Here is a 16012-nt window from a genome sequence, read left to right as displayed (position 1 = left end):
TGGCTGCTTTAAGTAGTAAGGGGGAGGTGTGCAAAGATCTAAATGGTCATAACTTTAATTGCTCTTTTTAGTGCAATTTATGCAAATGAGGTTTGAATAGTTCATAGATGGTCCCCTCACTTCACTCTCTCTGGGGGAAGCTACAGCTCAGTGTTAGCCAGGCAATATTTACCTAAATCAATAGGTAGAAATGCAATTTGATTTTCAAGTTTGTGTAAATGTGAGAGCAGATAATGAAATTTTAAAAAAAGCTGATGCTGAGGAAAATTACTGTTTCCCTGATAGTGCCTTGCTGCTTTAAAAGATGAGTTCAAGATCATGGGCAGAAGGAAACCTCTTGTGTGAAAAATGGGCATTTCCAGTCTTTTAAGGGACAACTGAGAACAAGACAAGATTACTTTAAATCATGTCCATGTTCCCACATTTTTCCACATTTTCTAATTTTTTGTTTTATTTATCCCAATTTATGAGCAGTTATTTGGTGTTCAAGTTACTGAGTAGTACTCCACATTATTTACATTAAAAGCTGTTGTTATTTTAAAGAGCTTTAATGGTTTTCCACCCCCTACACATGCAGACAAATGCACCCCACCTGCCCCAGCCCCTCTGCACTCCATTACTGGACATGGATAAAGGATTCCAGAACATCCCTGCTCTGAAGTGCTGTTAATTGAGGGTCTGGACCAGATTTGCAGCTCTTGTAAAGGGGCACAGCTTCAGTGAAATGGTGCTTTTTTCCTATCAGCTGCAGATCTGTCCCAGTCCTGCTGTATGTTTCTAAATTGGGAAGAATGGCTTGTGGAAATCTCTGATATCTTGGGTGAATAATGGGGCTGGGCAGGGCAGAGCATGTCCCAAGTTCTTATTTTGGGAAAACTGTACATTGCAAATAAAAATCATTTTTTCCATGAAAATTTCAGGGCTGAGTGTTTTCTCCTGCATGAAATAAATCCTCAGCAGACCCTAAGGAGGCAGAAGTGTCTCAGAGGTTCAGCTGTGCTGAGCCTCGAGGAGGTCTGGGGAAGGAAAGATGCTTATCAGTCTATAAAAAGAGATTTCTATTGAAAATAAACATTTAAAGTATAATGATATGCCTTTTGTTTCTCTGGTTATGCAGCTGCCTTGGGATCTGAGCTCCTGGTAAACACGCTGGCCTGGTAAAGGACATGATTCAGACTGTCCCCGATCCAGCAGCTCACATCAAGGTTAGTTTCCTGTTTATTGTGAGTCCTCAGATGTTTGGAGAGCCATAAAATCAGAGAATATGTACACATACCACAGCTTTTCTTGCATGTTTACAAATTGTGCTACTGCCCAATATGGGCTTTTTTATTCCTCAATATTTACGTGCTCTTGTCTGAGTCAGCCCTGCAGTCTTTGTTGCTGACACCTGTGTGATCTGCTCTGAAGCACGTGGATATTTTAAAGATAACTTTTCCTAAAATTAACCCTCCTTGATCATCCTTTAATATTTGGTGTGTTTGATAAAATATACTTCCTTGAGAAACACTGGATTTCTATGGCCCTGATTCTGCTCCATGACATCCAGTGGCAAACAGAAGGAAAACGAACATAATGCAAAAATTCAGATCCAAACAAGCATCTCTTACATATTTTCATTGCAATGTTTAAAACACCTTAAAACCAGCGGTGGTTTGCTGTGTTTCAGAAGGAACTGTTTGTTTTTACTGTATTATGACTATTATTATTAATATTATTACTGGTGGTTTTCTTATCCTTCTGTATGGAATCTGTGGGACCTGGCAGATGCAGCTGTTGCAGAGAACAAGTAATTTTGGTGTATTGCACACAAATTTCATCAGGAACTGGAGTGATAGGACAAGTAGCAATTAATTCAGACTGAAAGAAAGGAAATTTAGGTTGGATTTTGGGAAGAAATTCCTTCCTGTGAAGGTGGGCAGGCCCTGGCACAGGTGCCCAGAGCAGCTGGGGCTGCCCCTGGATCCCTGGCAGTGCCCAAGGCCAGGTTGGACACTGGGGCTGGGAGCATGCTGGGACAGTGGAAGGTGTCCCTGCTGTGGCAGAGGAGGCACTGAATGAATTTTAAGGACTCTTTCATTCTTTCTGACTACTTTTCTATCTGTTTTTTTTTTTAAGTTATATTTTCTGCAAATTCTTTCATGGAGTTTCTCCTCAGCTGGCTGCCATCTACCAGTCAGCAGCTCTCTCTAGAAAAAGCTCCACTGTACAACTTATTTTTAACTGAAGCATAGAATAAAAATGAAATATTATTTTAAACAACTCCCTTTTTCTGTAAAACTCAGTGAATGAAAGAGTCTCTCTCTCTCTCTCTGTATCCCTCTGTGTTGTTTTTGGGTCGTGTTTAGTTACTAGGATGAGTTGCAGTAGTGGGAGAGCTTGTTCTTCCCCCCTCTCCAGGTTTTCCAGACCCAGCACTTCCACAGCTTTCTGGTCCTCAGTTGTTTTTATGGAAAGAGCAGAAAAACAAATCCTCCTCCCCTCAAAAAATTGAAGTTTTGCCTCAACATGGGTTACAACCAGTAAGACTCGAAAACATTGAAGGGGATTTAATACCTCTTCATGCTGTTTACAGCAGCAGAAATAACATAAAGAATAACTCAGTCCCGTGCTTTCTGCCAAAACTGGTGCCCAAAGAAGGTTTTTGTAACCACAGGAGTTAGTGGGAGAGGGCAAGGCTGGGTATGAAAGTATCTTATTACAGCAAGGGAGCTGCATAAAAATCTCTGTGATGGTGTGTTCAAGGGAATTGCAGGAGCCTGTTCTCAGCAGAGCATCACCCCAAAGTTGCTGTTTTATTGAAAAAGGGTGTGAGGAAGGCAATTACTTTAATGCTGTGTTTGGGGTAGGAAAGCTGGCCAACTCCACTTCAAATCCTTCTGATTTCTGTTTATGTCATTAGGGCCTGCTGTGGTCTAAACACATTCTTTGGAAAGCAGCCATGGATGCTCGGGTCATTTCGGCTTTAAAAGTGGACATAGCTGCATTCTTTAAAATAAAAAAGGGATTAAAGTGGTGTAGGGGATGTGGGAAAGCCTTTTTGGTGTGCTGGGCTTTTCTGTCTGCCCTGGTCACAGCTCTGGTGCCCCCAGCATGAGAAGGACATGGAGACAAGTCCAGAGAAGGTCACAAAGTTGATAACAGAGACTGGAGCACCTGTGGAGACAGGATGAGAGGGTTGGGATTTTCCAGCTTGGAGAAGAAAAGGTTTTGTGGAGCCTTCACTGCACCCTCCAGTGTCTGAAGGGGCTACAGGAATCCAGAGAGGGACAATTCATCACGAGCTGGAGTGACAGGACAAGGGGAACCGCTCCAAACTGGGCCAGAGGAAATTTGGGTGAAGATATTGGGAAAAAATCATCCCTGTGAGGGTGGGCAGGGGCTGGGATGGAATTCCCAGAGCAGCTGGGGCTGCCCCTGGATCCCTGGCAGTGCCCAAGGCCAGGTTGGACACTGGGGCTGGAGCAGCCTGGGACAGTGGGAGGTGTCCCTGCCATGGCAGGGTGGCACTGGGTGATTTTTAGGGTCCCTTCCAACCCAAACCATTCCATGATTTTGTGATTCTGTGATCTCTCATTGCTGTTGTAACACAGAAGAGACAAACTGGGTTCACTACAATCATCCTTGATAAGGTTTTGTTTAATTAACTGCATTCTGTCACATGATGGTGTTTCTTTACGAGCAGACACAGCCTCATCCATGCACATTTAGAGCTGGAACTTTGAAAATTCACCTTCTGGAAAGTGTCTGGATTCTTAAGATTTGGCAGATGGCAAAATTTAAGTTTTCTGCCTGAACATATGCAGAAAAAGAATGCAAAATATACAAGAATATGGCAAGATGAATACTTAGAGATTTCTTTCTTTCAGAAATGGGAATTTCATGTGCGTCGTGTGAGTTTCGTGTGTTCTGGTTTGAAATCAGCCTTTTCTGGTACCAGAAGGAAAATGTAACAAATCTCAGTGTTCATGTGCTCCATCCCTGAATGGGATAAGAGCTGGATTCTTACCCAGGATTACCCATTCTGCACCCAGGCAGATCCTGTCCAATTTTGGGAATGTTTGGAAAGCCTCAAAGTGTGTGTCCTCCTTCTGTTTGGGCAGCTTCATTCCAGAGATACTGAAGATTAAGCTTTACATTTTTCAGCTTGAATGAAGCATCTGACATTGATCTGGTCACCCTGTGGCTCCCTAATGTGTAATTTCACTTGAGTCATGACCTTGTGTTTGGTCCAAGCAGAAAGGAAAGAAACATTTGATGTGGACAAGGAAAAGGGTGGATGGTTTTGGATTTTCATTTCCAGTTCAGCAAAATCAGGGGAATTCTGACCCTGATATTTTTCACACATTGAGTGCCTGTAAGAGAAGTGAAATAAATAAACCTCCTCACACTGATAAAATTGTGGCTTTGTATAAGCAAGACTGCCATTTACACACACTTTCATGTGATATTTTTGTTGTTCTGTTACCATTAAACTCCAGTTCTTACAACCATAGTCACAGAAAAACTCCAAAATGCTGCCTGAGATTTACATATTTTGTTTTTTGGGATTTATGGTTTGTAAATACTGACCTTTAAATAAACCTTGTATTTTTTAAGGGTTAAATTCTGCTTTTGAAAGAGGTCAAATGTTTCTTTCACTTCAGTTAGCTTGTGCCGTCACTGTGAGGGGATTTTGTGGAACCAATTCTAAAAAAACCAAATTACTGCTCTTCCTTTGGGACTCACTGGTGTAGGTAAAAAAAATGACTGTATTTATCAGTGATGGTGTGTATCCTGGGATAATGGGTGTGATTTTCATTGGATCAAGACTGCTGGAAGATTTGGTCAGTTCACATTTATCTGGTCTGATTTTTCTGTTCCTTGGTGATGATTTTGAGATGTGGGATGAAGAGGTGGGCAGCAGCTTGTGGTGGCACACTCTGGTTTTTCATTGCAGAAGGTGAAGAATGGGAACAATTTATACCCCAGACAGCTTAATTAAAGAAGACATTCTTGATAAAAAATACTCCAAGGGCATCAAACATTTCAAGCCCAGCTCAGCTGGTCTGTGTCTGTATAACCTCATTTGTTCTGTGGATGTAACTGAGGTTGTTGCCTCTCAATCTGTCAGATTTGAGTTATCAAATCTGGAAGCTGTTCCTGATACCACAGTGAATGAAAACCTGGTTTCTTAGAAGGAATAAAAGAATTATTCCATAGCAGTTTCTGAAAACCTCTCCTGAATTTAGCGCTTCTCTGTCTGGGTTGTGGTGGTAAATCCACATTTCCAGGCACAGCATCCCATATTGTTGCTGGAAGTCTCACAAAACCTGACCTCAGAACTCCTTTTTTGGGCAAAGAATATTGGATTTCAAATTGTGGCAGTGTAGAGATGCTGCTGGATGTACCTAATCTCTTGTGTTATAGTTAAATCTGATTTTTAAAAAAAATTTATTTTTGAAGTGGTATTATTTGTTAAGGAGTATATTCTGGGTCTGATATAATCTGTTATTTTTCCTAGAATTGTAGAATAGGATCCAAGACTTTGTTATGCTGGGAGTTTTGGATGCACAATACAGTCTCTGCCTGAACAGGCAGGGGGACAAGAAGGGAAGGACAATAACAACAGCAACAACAACAACAACAACAACAACAACATCTTCTTCTTCTTCTTCTTCTTCTTCTTCTTCTTCTTCTTCTTCTTCTTCTTATTATTATTATTATTATTGTCCTTCAGGATAAGGAGGATAAAGCCAGGCTTTTACCCTCACCTCTTTTTGGGGCTTGCCTGAGCCAGAAGCTTGATCCTTGTGGATTCTTTGCATGGCTAAAGCACTTCTTTCACTGCTTATGAAGTGATATTTGGGCAGCTCAGCTGGGAGTGAGAGCATGGAAATCAGAGCCAAGGATACAAAGAGCTTGGCCCAAAGCCCCAGGTGAGGTAAACTGAGACCCACTGCAGCCTGGATGAGGAGGTGATCCATGTGGAGCAAGGAGTTCTGCTGGATCACAGCCTGCCACCAGGTGATAACATGCTCCTATCCCTTCCAGAAAATGTGGAATATCTGCTCCTGAGCAATGAGCCAGCCCTCCTGCAGGTATGAATGGGTGGTGAGCCCTTGGGCAGAAGTGCTGCAGTGGCCTCTCACTGGGAGAAGGTGCCTTTAGCCCCAGGGCATGGAGGTGAACGAGCTCCTGGACGTTTCCTGGGCTGCAGACTGGTGCCTGGCAGCTCAGGGGTAACTGCTGCCTGCTTCATGAGAGATGTGAAAAGGTTTTGGTATCAGCAGCCCCCAAAGCTGAACAGTTGTAGCTCCATTCCCTTTTCTTACCTCTCACTCTGGACTTTATTCATTATTCTGGTGAAACTTCAAAAGCTCTTCCCCTGTTGTAGTACTGACAGGGTAAAGCCACAGTTTGAGTTTCACTGTTCTTCTTTCTCATTGTGCTGGATTAGAGCCCCTAAATCTTGTTTGAATGATCACCACAGCTCACTCTGTGTCCTCAGAAAGTAAAGTTTGCCATGGATGAGTTTATAAAGAGAATTTACCATGGATGTGGGTGGCACTCCTCCCTCTCCTCCCGTGCTCATTCAGAGCTCCCACACTGCCAGGATTCAGATTTGCTGTTCCATTTCCCTCCTGTGTCAGCACACATCAGTTACCTGTAATAATGCCAGAATCACTACTGGATTTGAACTCTAGAATCCCCTCCTAGGCAGAAATTGTGATTCACTTCTCAGCAGCTTAAAATTCTGGATGGTAACCAAATGATTGCCATAGAGTTCCAGTGAGTAAATTCTTCCTGCTTTTTATTTTTTTTTTCTTTGCTCTTGACCCTCTACCTCTTCTGTCTGCCTGAGCAAATACCTCCTTGCTAAAGGAAAAGAGAGATAATGGCTTCTGTGTGCTATAATTGATGAACTTTCAGCAATTCGGAGCAAATCCAAGTTTGCTGCCAACAACCAGATGGAAAACAGTGTTAATGACATGTTCAAAGAGGAGTATGTTATTTTGATAGGGATGGTCTAGAGACTTTAATCTCTATTGTTATAGGGACTAATGGCATGGATAATTCCTTAAGTGGGGCCATTTTTAAACAAAAATTATCTTCTTCATAAGCAGGAAAGAGCAAACTAAAGAGTACCAAATGCATTTTCAGAGCTCTGGCTGATAGATGTGCTTTACACAAACCCTTTGTTACATGGAGTCAGACGTGTTTAAATCTCATTTCTGCAGTCTGCCAGACACTTAAAAGTCTGGACATTTCCACTGGTGATGGGTAGAGATCATAAAATGGATGGTTTTGGAAAGCAGAGCCAGGGTGGGAAGCTGAGGGTGGGGAGAAGCTACGAGAAGAAGTTGGGAAAGATGGACAAGACAAACTGGATCAGGGACAAAACCAGTTCTACTTTGGGGACACTGAGAAAGAAGAACCTCCTATTCCTATTGCTCTGCTCTGGAGTGGCACTGAGGGCTCCCAAATCTCAGCCTGTAAAGGTCTCTCAAGCCCACTGTCAGAATACTTGTCCCCTCTTCCTTAGGTCCTGCCCACGCTGGCATGTGGGGTCAGCAAATCCAAAATTCTCCAAGGGCATCAAACATTTCAAGCCAAGCTTGGCTGGTCTGTGACTGTACAACCTCATTTGTTCTGTGGATGTAACTGAGGTTGTTGCCTCTCAATCTGTCAGTTTTGGGTAATCAAATCTGCAAGCTGTTCTGATACCACAATGAATGAAAACCTGGTTTCTTAGAAGGAATAAAAGAATTATTCCATAGCAGTTTCTGAAAACCCAATGAGCCCAAGTGTCCAATGCTGTTTTGTGCCTCCAAGGCTGTCATTTTTGTGTGTGGCTTCATTGAGATCACTGAAGGGAAGGGGTGCAAGGAAGTCTGGCTCTGGAGCAGCCTCGGGACTCTCTAAAGGACTGTGTCCTTCTTCCTTGAAAACTGGTACAGAAACCACCTGCCCTGGACTATCCTCACACAGATCTGCAGGGCAAATGCTGAAGATGTGTGGGGATCATCTCTGAGCAAGTCAGAGATTATTTACTTATTTACAGAGATTACATACTTACTGTATGTTTAATATACACTGCATTTGTATTTTGCCTTCATCTGGCCACAAATATCCCAAGCAAGGGCTGATTTTTCACCTTTCCTGAGGGATGATTCCCCATGACTTGTTATTGTGAAGCATTTGCTCATATTCAGCTACTCAGTAGGGATTCAAACTCCTTAATTTCATACTGACTTTGCTCTTTCTCACCTTCCTAAAGAGGGAGATTTATAGGGGGAGCTGAGGGGAGGTTGCCAAGCACATCAGTTCTGCTCAGGTCTGTTTTGGGTGGTGGGGATCAGGCAGCTTCGCCCCTCAGCTCTGCATCCAGCCCTGCTTTCAGCTGTCCTGCTTGTTTGGTCACAAATGGGGTCATAAATGACCACTTTGTTACACTTCTGCTAATGCCTTGTAGGCCTGAAAGGCATTTTGCAGGAGCTGCTGCTCCAGCAGCCCAGACAGGGATAAATGATTCTCTTGGACTTGGTGATGTGCTTCATCTGTTCCAAAATTCATTTCTTCTCTCTCTCACTATCCCTGCTCCTCCTCTCTCTCTTCTCTCCCATTTTAGAAAATCTCATGTTTCAACTTGTTCTAAGCCCCATCCTCTTCAAATCTGAATTTTTACTTCATTATTTCCTCCCCTTGTTCTTATCTCCTCAAGACCCTTTTGGATTATTTCCCCAATCCTGTTGGTGTCCCAGAGTTGTCTTTGGGGTGCAGTATCTTTGGCTGATGTGTTGTTTTATCCCCTTCTTTAGATTATTAATACAGACATTACCTCATAAACAGTTATGGGCATTTGATTAGATACCTTTCACCAACTTGCTATTTTATCATTTGCCATAAGTCTTTCCCTGTTGTTCTGTGGGATATTTTCAGACTCCCAGTGTTCTTTCCCAAGAAAATTCAAATTCTTGTTGTGGAAAATCTTCCTTGGCTCAAGTCAGTAGGGAATATTTGGATATTTCCATACATGTTTAATTAGAAAGAGAAACTGATTCTGTACAATAAGTGTTTTCCTGGTGCAATTTTGTTTATTTATCAAAAAAGTATATATTTTGCTCACCTAGAAGAGCAGGAAGGGTAACTGCTGTGCCCCTAAAATTCCATGTCTGTGTGGCCAGTGAGTTCTGTTTCCCAGAGGCCCTATACTGCTTTCTTCACTACCACGTCCTCCTCAGAAATTCAGCTTTTTGCTGCCTAACAACCTGTAAACCCCAAATGTTGCCCTCCAGATTTACAGCAATATTTAAATTCAAATAATATGGTTGACTTTTACTGTGAGATATAAAATACCAGAATGTTTTGGGTTGGAAAGGACCTTAAAATTTATCCAGTGCCACCCCTGCCATGGCAGGGACACCTCCCACTGTCCCAGGCTGCTTCCAGCCCCAGTGTCCAACCTGGCCTTGGGCACTGCCAGGGATCCAGGGGCAGCCCCAGCTGCTCTGGGCACCCTGTGCCAGGGCCTGCCCATCCTCACAGGAAATTATTTTTTTCTAATATCCCATCTAACCCTACTCTTCTACACCTCTAGGCCCACGCTTCTGTTGCTTTCAGTGTTTTGGGTTATTTTTTTTGTGACATGGAAGGGATCAATTGTTTCTGCTGCTGAGGCTTAAAAGAGTGTTTGGCATGTGTGTTGTATATTCCATATCATCTGTGATTGCCTTGGATCAAAGAGATAAACTTGCTGGCAGTCATTATCACCTCCTGGAGCAGCAGTAAATGTTTGGTAGGACACTGTAACCTGCTATTGCAAATTCAAATTACATTGGGAAGGAGGGAGGTAAATCTGAGGTGTGCTGTGAGCCTTCCAGGGTGGGCTGACACTGGTTTCTGTCTTGGTCACATAGAGAGATTTTCCAAGATCCCAGAAAGCTGCCATGTCAAGACTGTGAATAATAGGGCAGAAACCCTGGCACAGCTTGCCCAGAGAAGCTGTGGCTGCCCAATTCTTGGACATATTCAATGCCAGGTTGGATCTTGGAGCAGCTGGGACAGTGAAACGTGTCCCTGCCCATGGTTGGAACTGAATGGGCTTCAAGGTCCCTTCCTCCCCAGGTAATTCAATTGCTTTCAGCACTATCTGGGATCCCTTTTAAAAAAAGGGGGAGACCTGTATTAGGAAGGGGTTAATTTTCCTTGGGAAGCACCTGTGTCCTTCCCCTCTTTCCATGAAGATTTGGTGTAGTTGCATTAAGCACAGGGGAGATTGGTGTTTAGCTCTTTGTTAGAGGGAGAGTTCAGCCTGGAGAGGAGCCTCAGCTGAGAGTGGCCCTGGTGTCCCTGTGCCTGTCCCTGTGTCTGTCCCTGGCTGTCCCTGTGTCTGTCCCTGTGCCTGTCCCTGTGTCTGTCCCTGGCTGTCCCTGTGGGTGTCCCTGGCTGTCCTCGGGTGTCCCTATCTGTCCCTGTGTCTGTCCCTGTGTCTGTCCCTGTGTGCAGAGGTCAGAGCAGGCCCAGGCTCTGCTCCAGGCCCAGCAATGGCCCCAGAGCCACGGGCAGGGCCTGAGCCCAGCAATTCCCCTGCACAGGAGGCACAACTTCTGCCCTGGGCAGTGCCCAGCCCTGAGCAGAGCCCAGAGGGGCTCTGGGGGCTCCTCCTGGGGACATTCCAGAGCCATCTGGACCCAGCCCTGTGCCCTGTGCTCTGGGATGGCCCTGCTGGAGCAGGGAGGTGGCACCAGGGACCCTCTGTGGTCCCTGCCATCCTCACCCATCCTGTGTGACAGAGCTGGCACACATGTCCATGTCTGGGACAACAGATCTTCCCTAAAAGGCTCTCAAAATGAACTGAGAATGAACAAAAAATTGTTTTAAAACCCCAAAAAATTGTTTAAAACCTCAGCTGAGGACTGAGTTAAGGGGAGCCACTGTCTCCTAAGTTAAAGCTTCAGAAAATCTCTCCAGTTCCCCCAGAGCTGTCCCAGAGCTGCAGGCAGCCAGCTCACAGCGCCTCAGCCATGGCAGAGATGTTATTAACTGAGACAGAGGAAAATATACTTTCAGTTATTACATGCTAATAAAGCAGAAACTAAACAAATTTAGGCAACGGGAGCAATTATGCCATTAAACATTTAACTGCAAGATTGATTTTTAAATGACTAATAATCTAAACCAAAGTGTGCACACACACAAAGAGGAGGGGGGAGGGAGGGGGAGGAAGGTAATTTTACCAATTGAATCTAATCAGGCCCTCAGTTCAAATGCATGGCTATAAATGTCAAAATACGTAAGATCTGATGCAAGAGCAGAAGTGGAACCAGGATGGATGAGCTTTCCTCACTTGACCAGATTCTTCTGGCTGGGAGGAAGTCTAACACATGGGGTGGGGAAAATTGGGGAGCTGGGTTATCTCCAGAGCTTCCTTTGGATACTGGTCTGTGTTCCTTTTGGAATGGGCAGGGAGCAGAAAACTGAGGCACAAACTGTGGGCTCAGCCTCGGGTTTGCCTGAGCCCTTCCACATTCTGTTGGATCACTCCTGAACTGGGAGGGAATGGAAAAATTCCCATCTTCACCTGAAAAAAACCCTGTTTTTTGTTCCTGGGCTGCAGCAGAAGGTGGGTTTGGAGATCAGGGTGGGACAGTCTCTCAGCTCCAGGGTTGTATTTGTTGTCAGAGTTTGTGGCAGGGCTGCTCCCTTCGAAAAAGTATAAATCTTAATCAAATAAAACTGATGTGCTGCCATATTTACCCAGTCTCACTGGTTGTCCTACATCATGTTTTAGCATATAAGTTACATGACAGAGTTATCCAGGGGTTGCCAGCTGACACAGAAACAAACCCTCATGTTAAATTGCCTGCAGATGTCCTCTTCTAACTCCTGTAAGGAACTTCTACCAGTTCTCTCTCTCCCCTCTCTCCCCCCCCCCCCTTTTTTTTTTTTGTGTGTGTGTTAAATAAAAGCAGCAGAAGAAGGGGAAAACAATCTCAGTTGAATCTCTGTGCTGGTGCCTCTGTTTGCAGGACAGGAAGCCTTTAGAAGACAATGCAATTTATAGGCAGGCACAACAAAAAATCCCTGTAAGGATTTCCATGAGCCTTAGTGGACCAAACAGTCGTGGCTCTTTTGAAGGCTGGAGCTGAGTGAATAATGCCAAGTCTAAGGCTGCCAAGGTGGGCTTTTCAGAAGATTCAAACCTGAGGAGGTGAGAAGATCTTTATGTTCTGTTGGCTGTAAATTATCTGATACTAGAATTTATGGTTAGAGTTTCAACCAGGCATGCCTTTTGTTTGGATATTAATCTAAAGAAATCAAGATTTTATCTGATGGATTTAAATTCTTGCTCCGTTTGGCAGAAATCCCCACGTAAGGTTGTGACATTCTTGAAAACATTCACTGTTTTCATCTGCATAATTAGGAATCTTTGTTTTGTTTTCATTGTATGAATTTAGTGGAGTTGGTGAACTTTTTGCCTGGCTGTCTCCCTTGGTCGGGGAAATCACAGAATGTTGTTTCTTCTCCCTGGCTGGAGGAGTATGGGCTATTTATGCTTAGTTTTAAAATAGACTTTTCTGTGAGTGCTTGCACCGCTCTTTGAGATATTTCTGGAGGATCAGCCTGGCCAAAAGCAATTGTGAAAGGTTAGTGGAGAGCAGGGCTTCCATTTAAACACCTACGTGGAGGAGCAGCCCTTCAAAAGCTGGGAGTGCCAAACAACTCCCACTTGGAACAATGGGATGCTGCTGAGTGCCGACAGCTTCTGAAAATCTGGCCTCATGTGGCTTCAAAAGGAGATTAATTAGCAAGTCCAGCAATTTTTTATTTTATTTTTTTAGTCTTGCTTAATTCTGCATGGTGAATATTGCATTGAAGTGTGGTCAGCAGTGGCAGGTGGTGGGAAGGTGGAGTTCCAGGTGGGTTAGGAGGCAGGCAGGGAGCTGGGCAGGTGTTTCCAGAGTTTTTTTCAGGAGAACTTCGGCCAGGATCATTGAATTTTGCTGGGCAGCTAGAAGGAAAGCCCTGGGGAGCTCCCTCTGTAACAACCCCACATGGATTTTTTTTTTTTTTTTGTAGTTTTCCCGTTTGTCTTAAACTGCTTCGGAAGTGAAATAAATGAAACCAGAAAAGGCCTCTCTGGCATTACTGAAATAGGGATGTCCAGATGGGAAATTACAGTAATATCACTTGTGCATTCAGACTTCACGTCCTGTGCAACTTCCATGTGTGGGCAAAGGAGATAAATTTGCTCTCTGGAGCTACACGTGCGCTTCTCTCTTTTGATTAAGCCTGAAACACATTTCTCTTCCCTTTCTGTGATCATGGAGTGAGGTCTGCAGGAAAAATAGGATTAGAAATTAATGTTTTGGGGGCTGTATTTCCAAACTAAGTTATCCTTGTGGCTTTCTGTAATGTCTTTTTTTTTTTTAATTCTATTTATCACAAATCACCAGCCATTTTTTTTCATTAATGCAGACCAAGAGCAGTAATACTGTGCTAAAATGAAGGAGGATTACTTCTGAAAATCAAATAATGAGTTGTGGTTATTGTTGCTTTTCAAACATGGCAAGCAGGTTGGCGACCAATATGTTTGCAAACGACCTAAGTCTTCCCTTCCAGTGGTAATCCTTATTCTTTTGAAAAGCTAATAAAAGTGGTGTATGAAAGAAATTCCTGGGGCACTGCAGAACTCACCCTCCTAGGGAGAGAGCCAGATGTGCTGGTTAATAACCTTGCAGGCATTCAAAGCCAGGGCAGTAACTTGGTATCACCTAAGCCAGACGTTGTGTGTTGGTGCAAGGCAATATCACATCCTGGTCACATTCGCAGCAGAGAGCTGCAAGACATGTGGAGCCTTATTAAAGGAAGGGTGAAAAAAAAATAAAAATGAGGGAAAGAAAAGGAGGGGACAGACAGAAGGAGAGGGAGACAATGTGTCTGTCCTGAGAAGCAGCAAAGGAGCAAACACTGCTCCACATGTGCGTTAGTCTGTCAGCCTGGATTCTGCTCTCCAGATGTTGGGGTGGATCCTATGGCAGGACTACGGAGGAAAAAAGGATTTAAAAAGAAATCACATTTCAGGGGTGAAATTAACCTCTCCAGGTTTTGCAAAATGCAGCCTCTCTGTGCGATTTTTCAGAATGCTTTAGCGAAATAACAAATTTTAGATTTAATGGTTTTTACAGGCTTGCTTGGCAGCGCCTCCTCCAAACATAAATGTTTGTGTGTGAAACTTGTCAGTGGCTTTTAGAACCAACATGCCTCAGAGTAAAAAGCACATTAAAGTTGTTCTCAGACCAGTCCTACTGAACTGAAAATTGTTTGTGGCGGGGGTCCCAAAATCTGATGGATCTCTCTCAATGCTCAATCTCTCTGAATCCAACCCTCTGAGAGCTTTGGCCATCACATCAAAACGGTGCTTGTGCATAACAAAAACATCTATATTTGCAGTGGCAATCAGAATACATCAGCGTCAACTTAAGATTTTTTAAAAAAATGCCAAATTTGCTTTCCCAGGCGCGGCAGAAAAATAAATCACTTATGGCATTTATGGTATATTTGTAACCCGAAACTGGTGGCTTCGTGTTACCGGGCACGACGTGTGCGGCACATAAACAAACACCGCACGAAAAAAAAAGACAAGTCCCAGCTTTGTCTGCCTGACACTTCACCTCTGTGACCAGCATCCCACAACCAGGGCCACATGTGCCTTTCTGCTGAGCTCGTGTTTGGGTTGAGGCTGGGCTGGTCCTTGTGGCTGGACTTGGGTGTTCCATGGGACACCGGGGATGAGGTTTGTGCCTGGCCAGCCCTGGCCGTTGTGAAGGGAAAGGGAGAATATCTGTGGATAGCTATTTATGGGAATGCATTAAACAATATGATTCTTCTTGCCTGAAGATCTTTCATGAGGCCCAGGAATGCAACACTGATGTGAAAAGATGGTGATACACAAATATTGCCAAATTTCACGTTCATGATCTGGAGTCACTGCTTTCAGCTGTTGCAGGAGTGTGGGTACATGAAAACTCCAATCATGGATTTGCAATCACATTGCAAATAGAAATGAGGCAATTTTATGTCAATATTAGGACAGAGCACTCTGGAAGCAGTCTGGATGTTTTCATACATAATCATGGCTTCAGTAAACTTGTACATTTACAGAGACAGCTGGTGTGCCTTTTCCTGAATTGGAATAGGATCAGCTGAGTAGGGCTTGTGAGAAATCTCAGTTTGTAGTTTTGGTAAAAGCCAGAATCACAGATAGAGATTTCTTAGTGGTATTTTGCTGTTGGATATGATCTTGACTCTGCTGGAAATCCCAAAAATGAGAGGACCTCTGCAGCCTTTTCTTGCATCTAATGCTCAAAGTGCATGGCGAGGTGCAGCACCATTTAACTAGTGAGAAAATAATCTTTTCCTTCCTGATTCAGCCAGGTGGCATCTCCAAGTGTGCCCCACACACCTCAGACAGGGTGAGGGCTGCTGGGGCTCCGTGGGTGAGAGCTTTCCAGGCTGAGCTTTCCATCATCACACACTGGAGTTTGTCAGAGGGAGAGCCTTGGAGCAGGCCGGGTGTGATTCATCCCTCCCGGCAAGGCCTCTGAGGCAATCTGACATTATTGGGACTGATATCATTAATTAATGAGGGCTGGATGTTATTCTTAGACACTGGATTGAGTTTTAGGTAGGGAAGCCTATGAAAGGGCTCTTTGATTGAGGAAAATTCCTACGACACTGTCAAATTTGCTAACAAAATTAAATCATCTGCCAACTTTCCAAGTTGAGGAGCACATCCCTTCTGAAATCTTGACTGAATCTCCTCAGTGCCTTCTTGGGATCAAGGGATTTTTGGATTTATATTCATGCCAAATGAAAATGATAGATAGCCTCTAAAACCCAGTCGTATTCAATCTACCAGGCAGGCTTTGGAGAAAGCATTTCTGTTGGTTTGCTGTAGCACAAATTTGATCCTCCCCCATCTTTGTTTTTGGCTGTGCTTGGTTTAATGTGCTCAAGGTAGAAAGGA

The 16012-nt window shown here is 43.8% G+C and overlaps 1 protein-coding gene across 1 annotated transcript in view; it reads left to right on the top strand.

The window, feature by feature from the left end:
* Positions 1–1120: 1120 nt before the first annotated feature.
* Positions 1121–16012, top strand: part of ERG (ETS transcription factor ERG) — a 104002-nt gene continuing 89110 nt past the window's right edge. Inside the window, exon 1 of the mRNA XM_054514061.1 lies at positions 1121–1205. Coding sequence (XP_054370036.1) covers positions 1167–1205 — 39 coding nt within the window. The 5' untranslated portion in view covers positions 1121–1166. The remainder of the gene's footprint in view (positions 1206–16012) is intronic.

This window comes from Molothrus ater, chromosome 2 (genome assembly GCF_012460135.2).
Source record: "Molothrus ater isolate BHLD 08-10-18 breed brown headed cowbird chromosome 2, BPBGC_Mater_1.1, whole genome shotgun sequence".
Classification (NCBI taxonomy): domain Eukaryota; kingdom Metazoa; phylum Chordata; class Aves; order Passeriformes; family Icteridae; genus Molothrus; species Molothrus ater.
The sequence above is the reverse complement of the archived record's forward strand: the minus strand, read 5'-3'. Positions and strand labels throughout refer to the sequence as shown.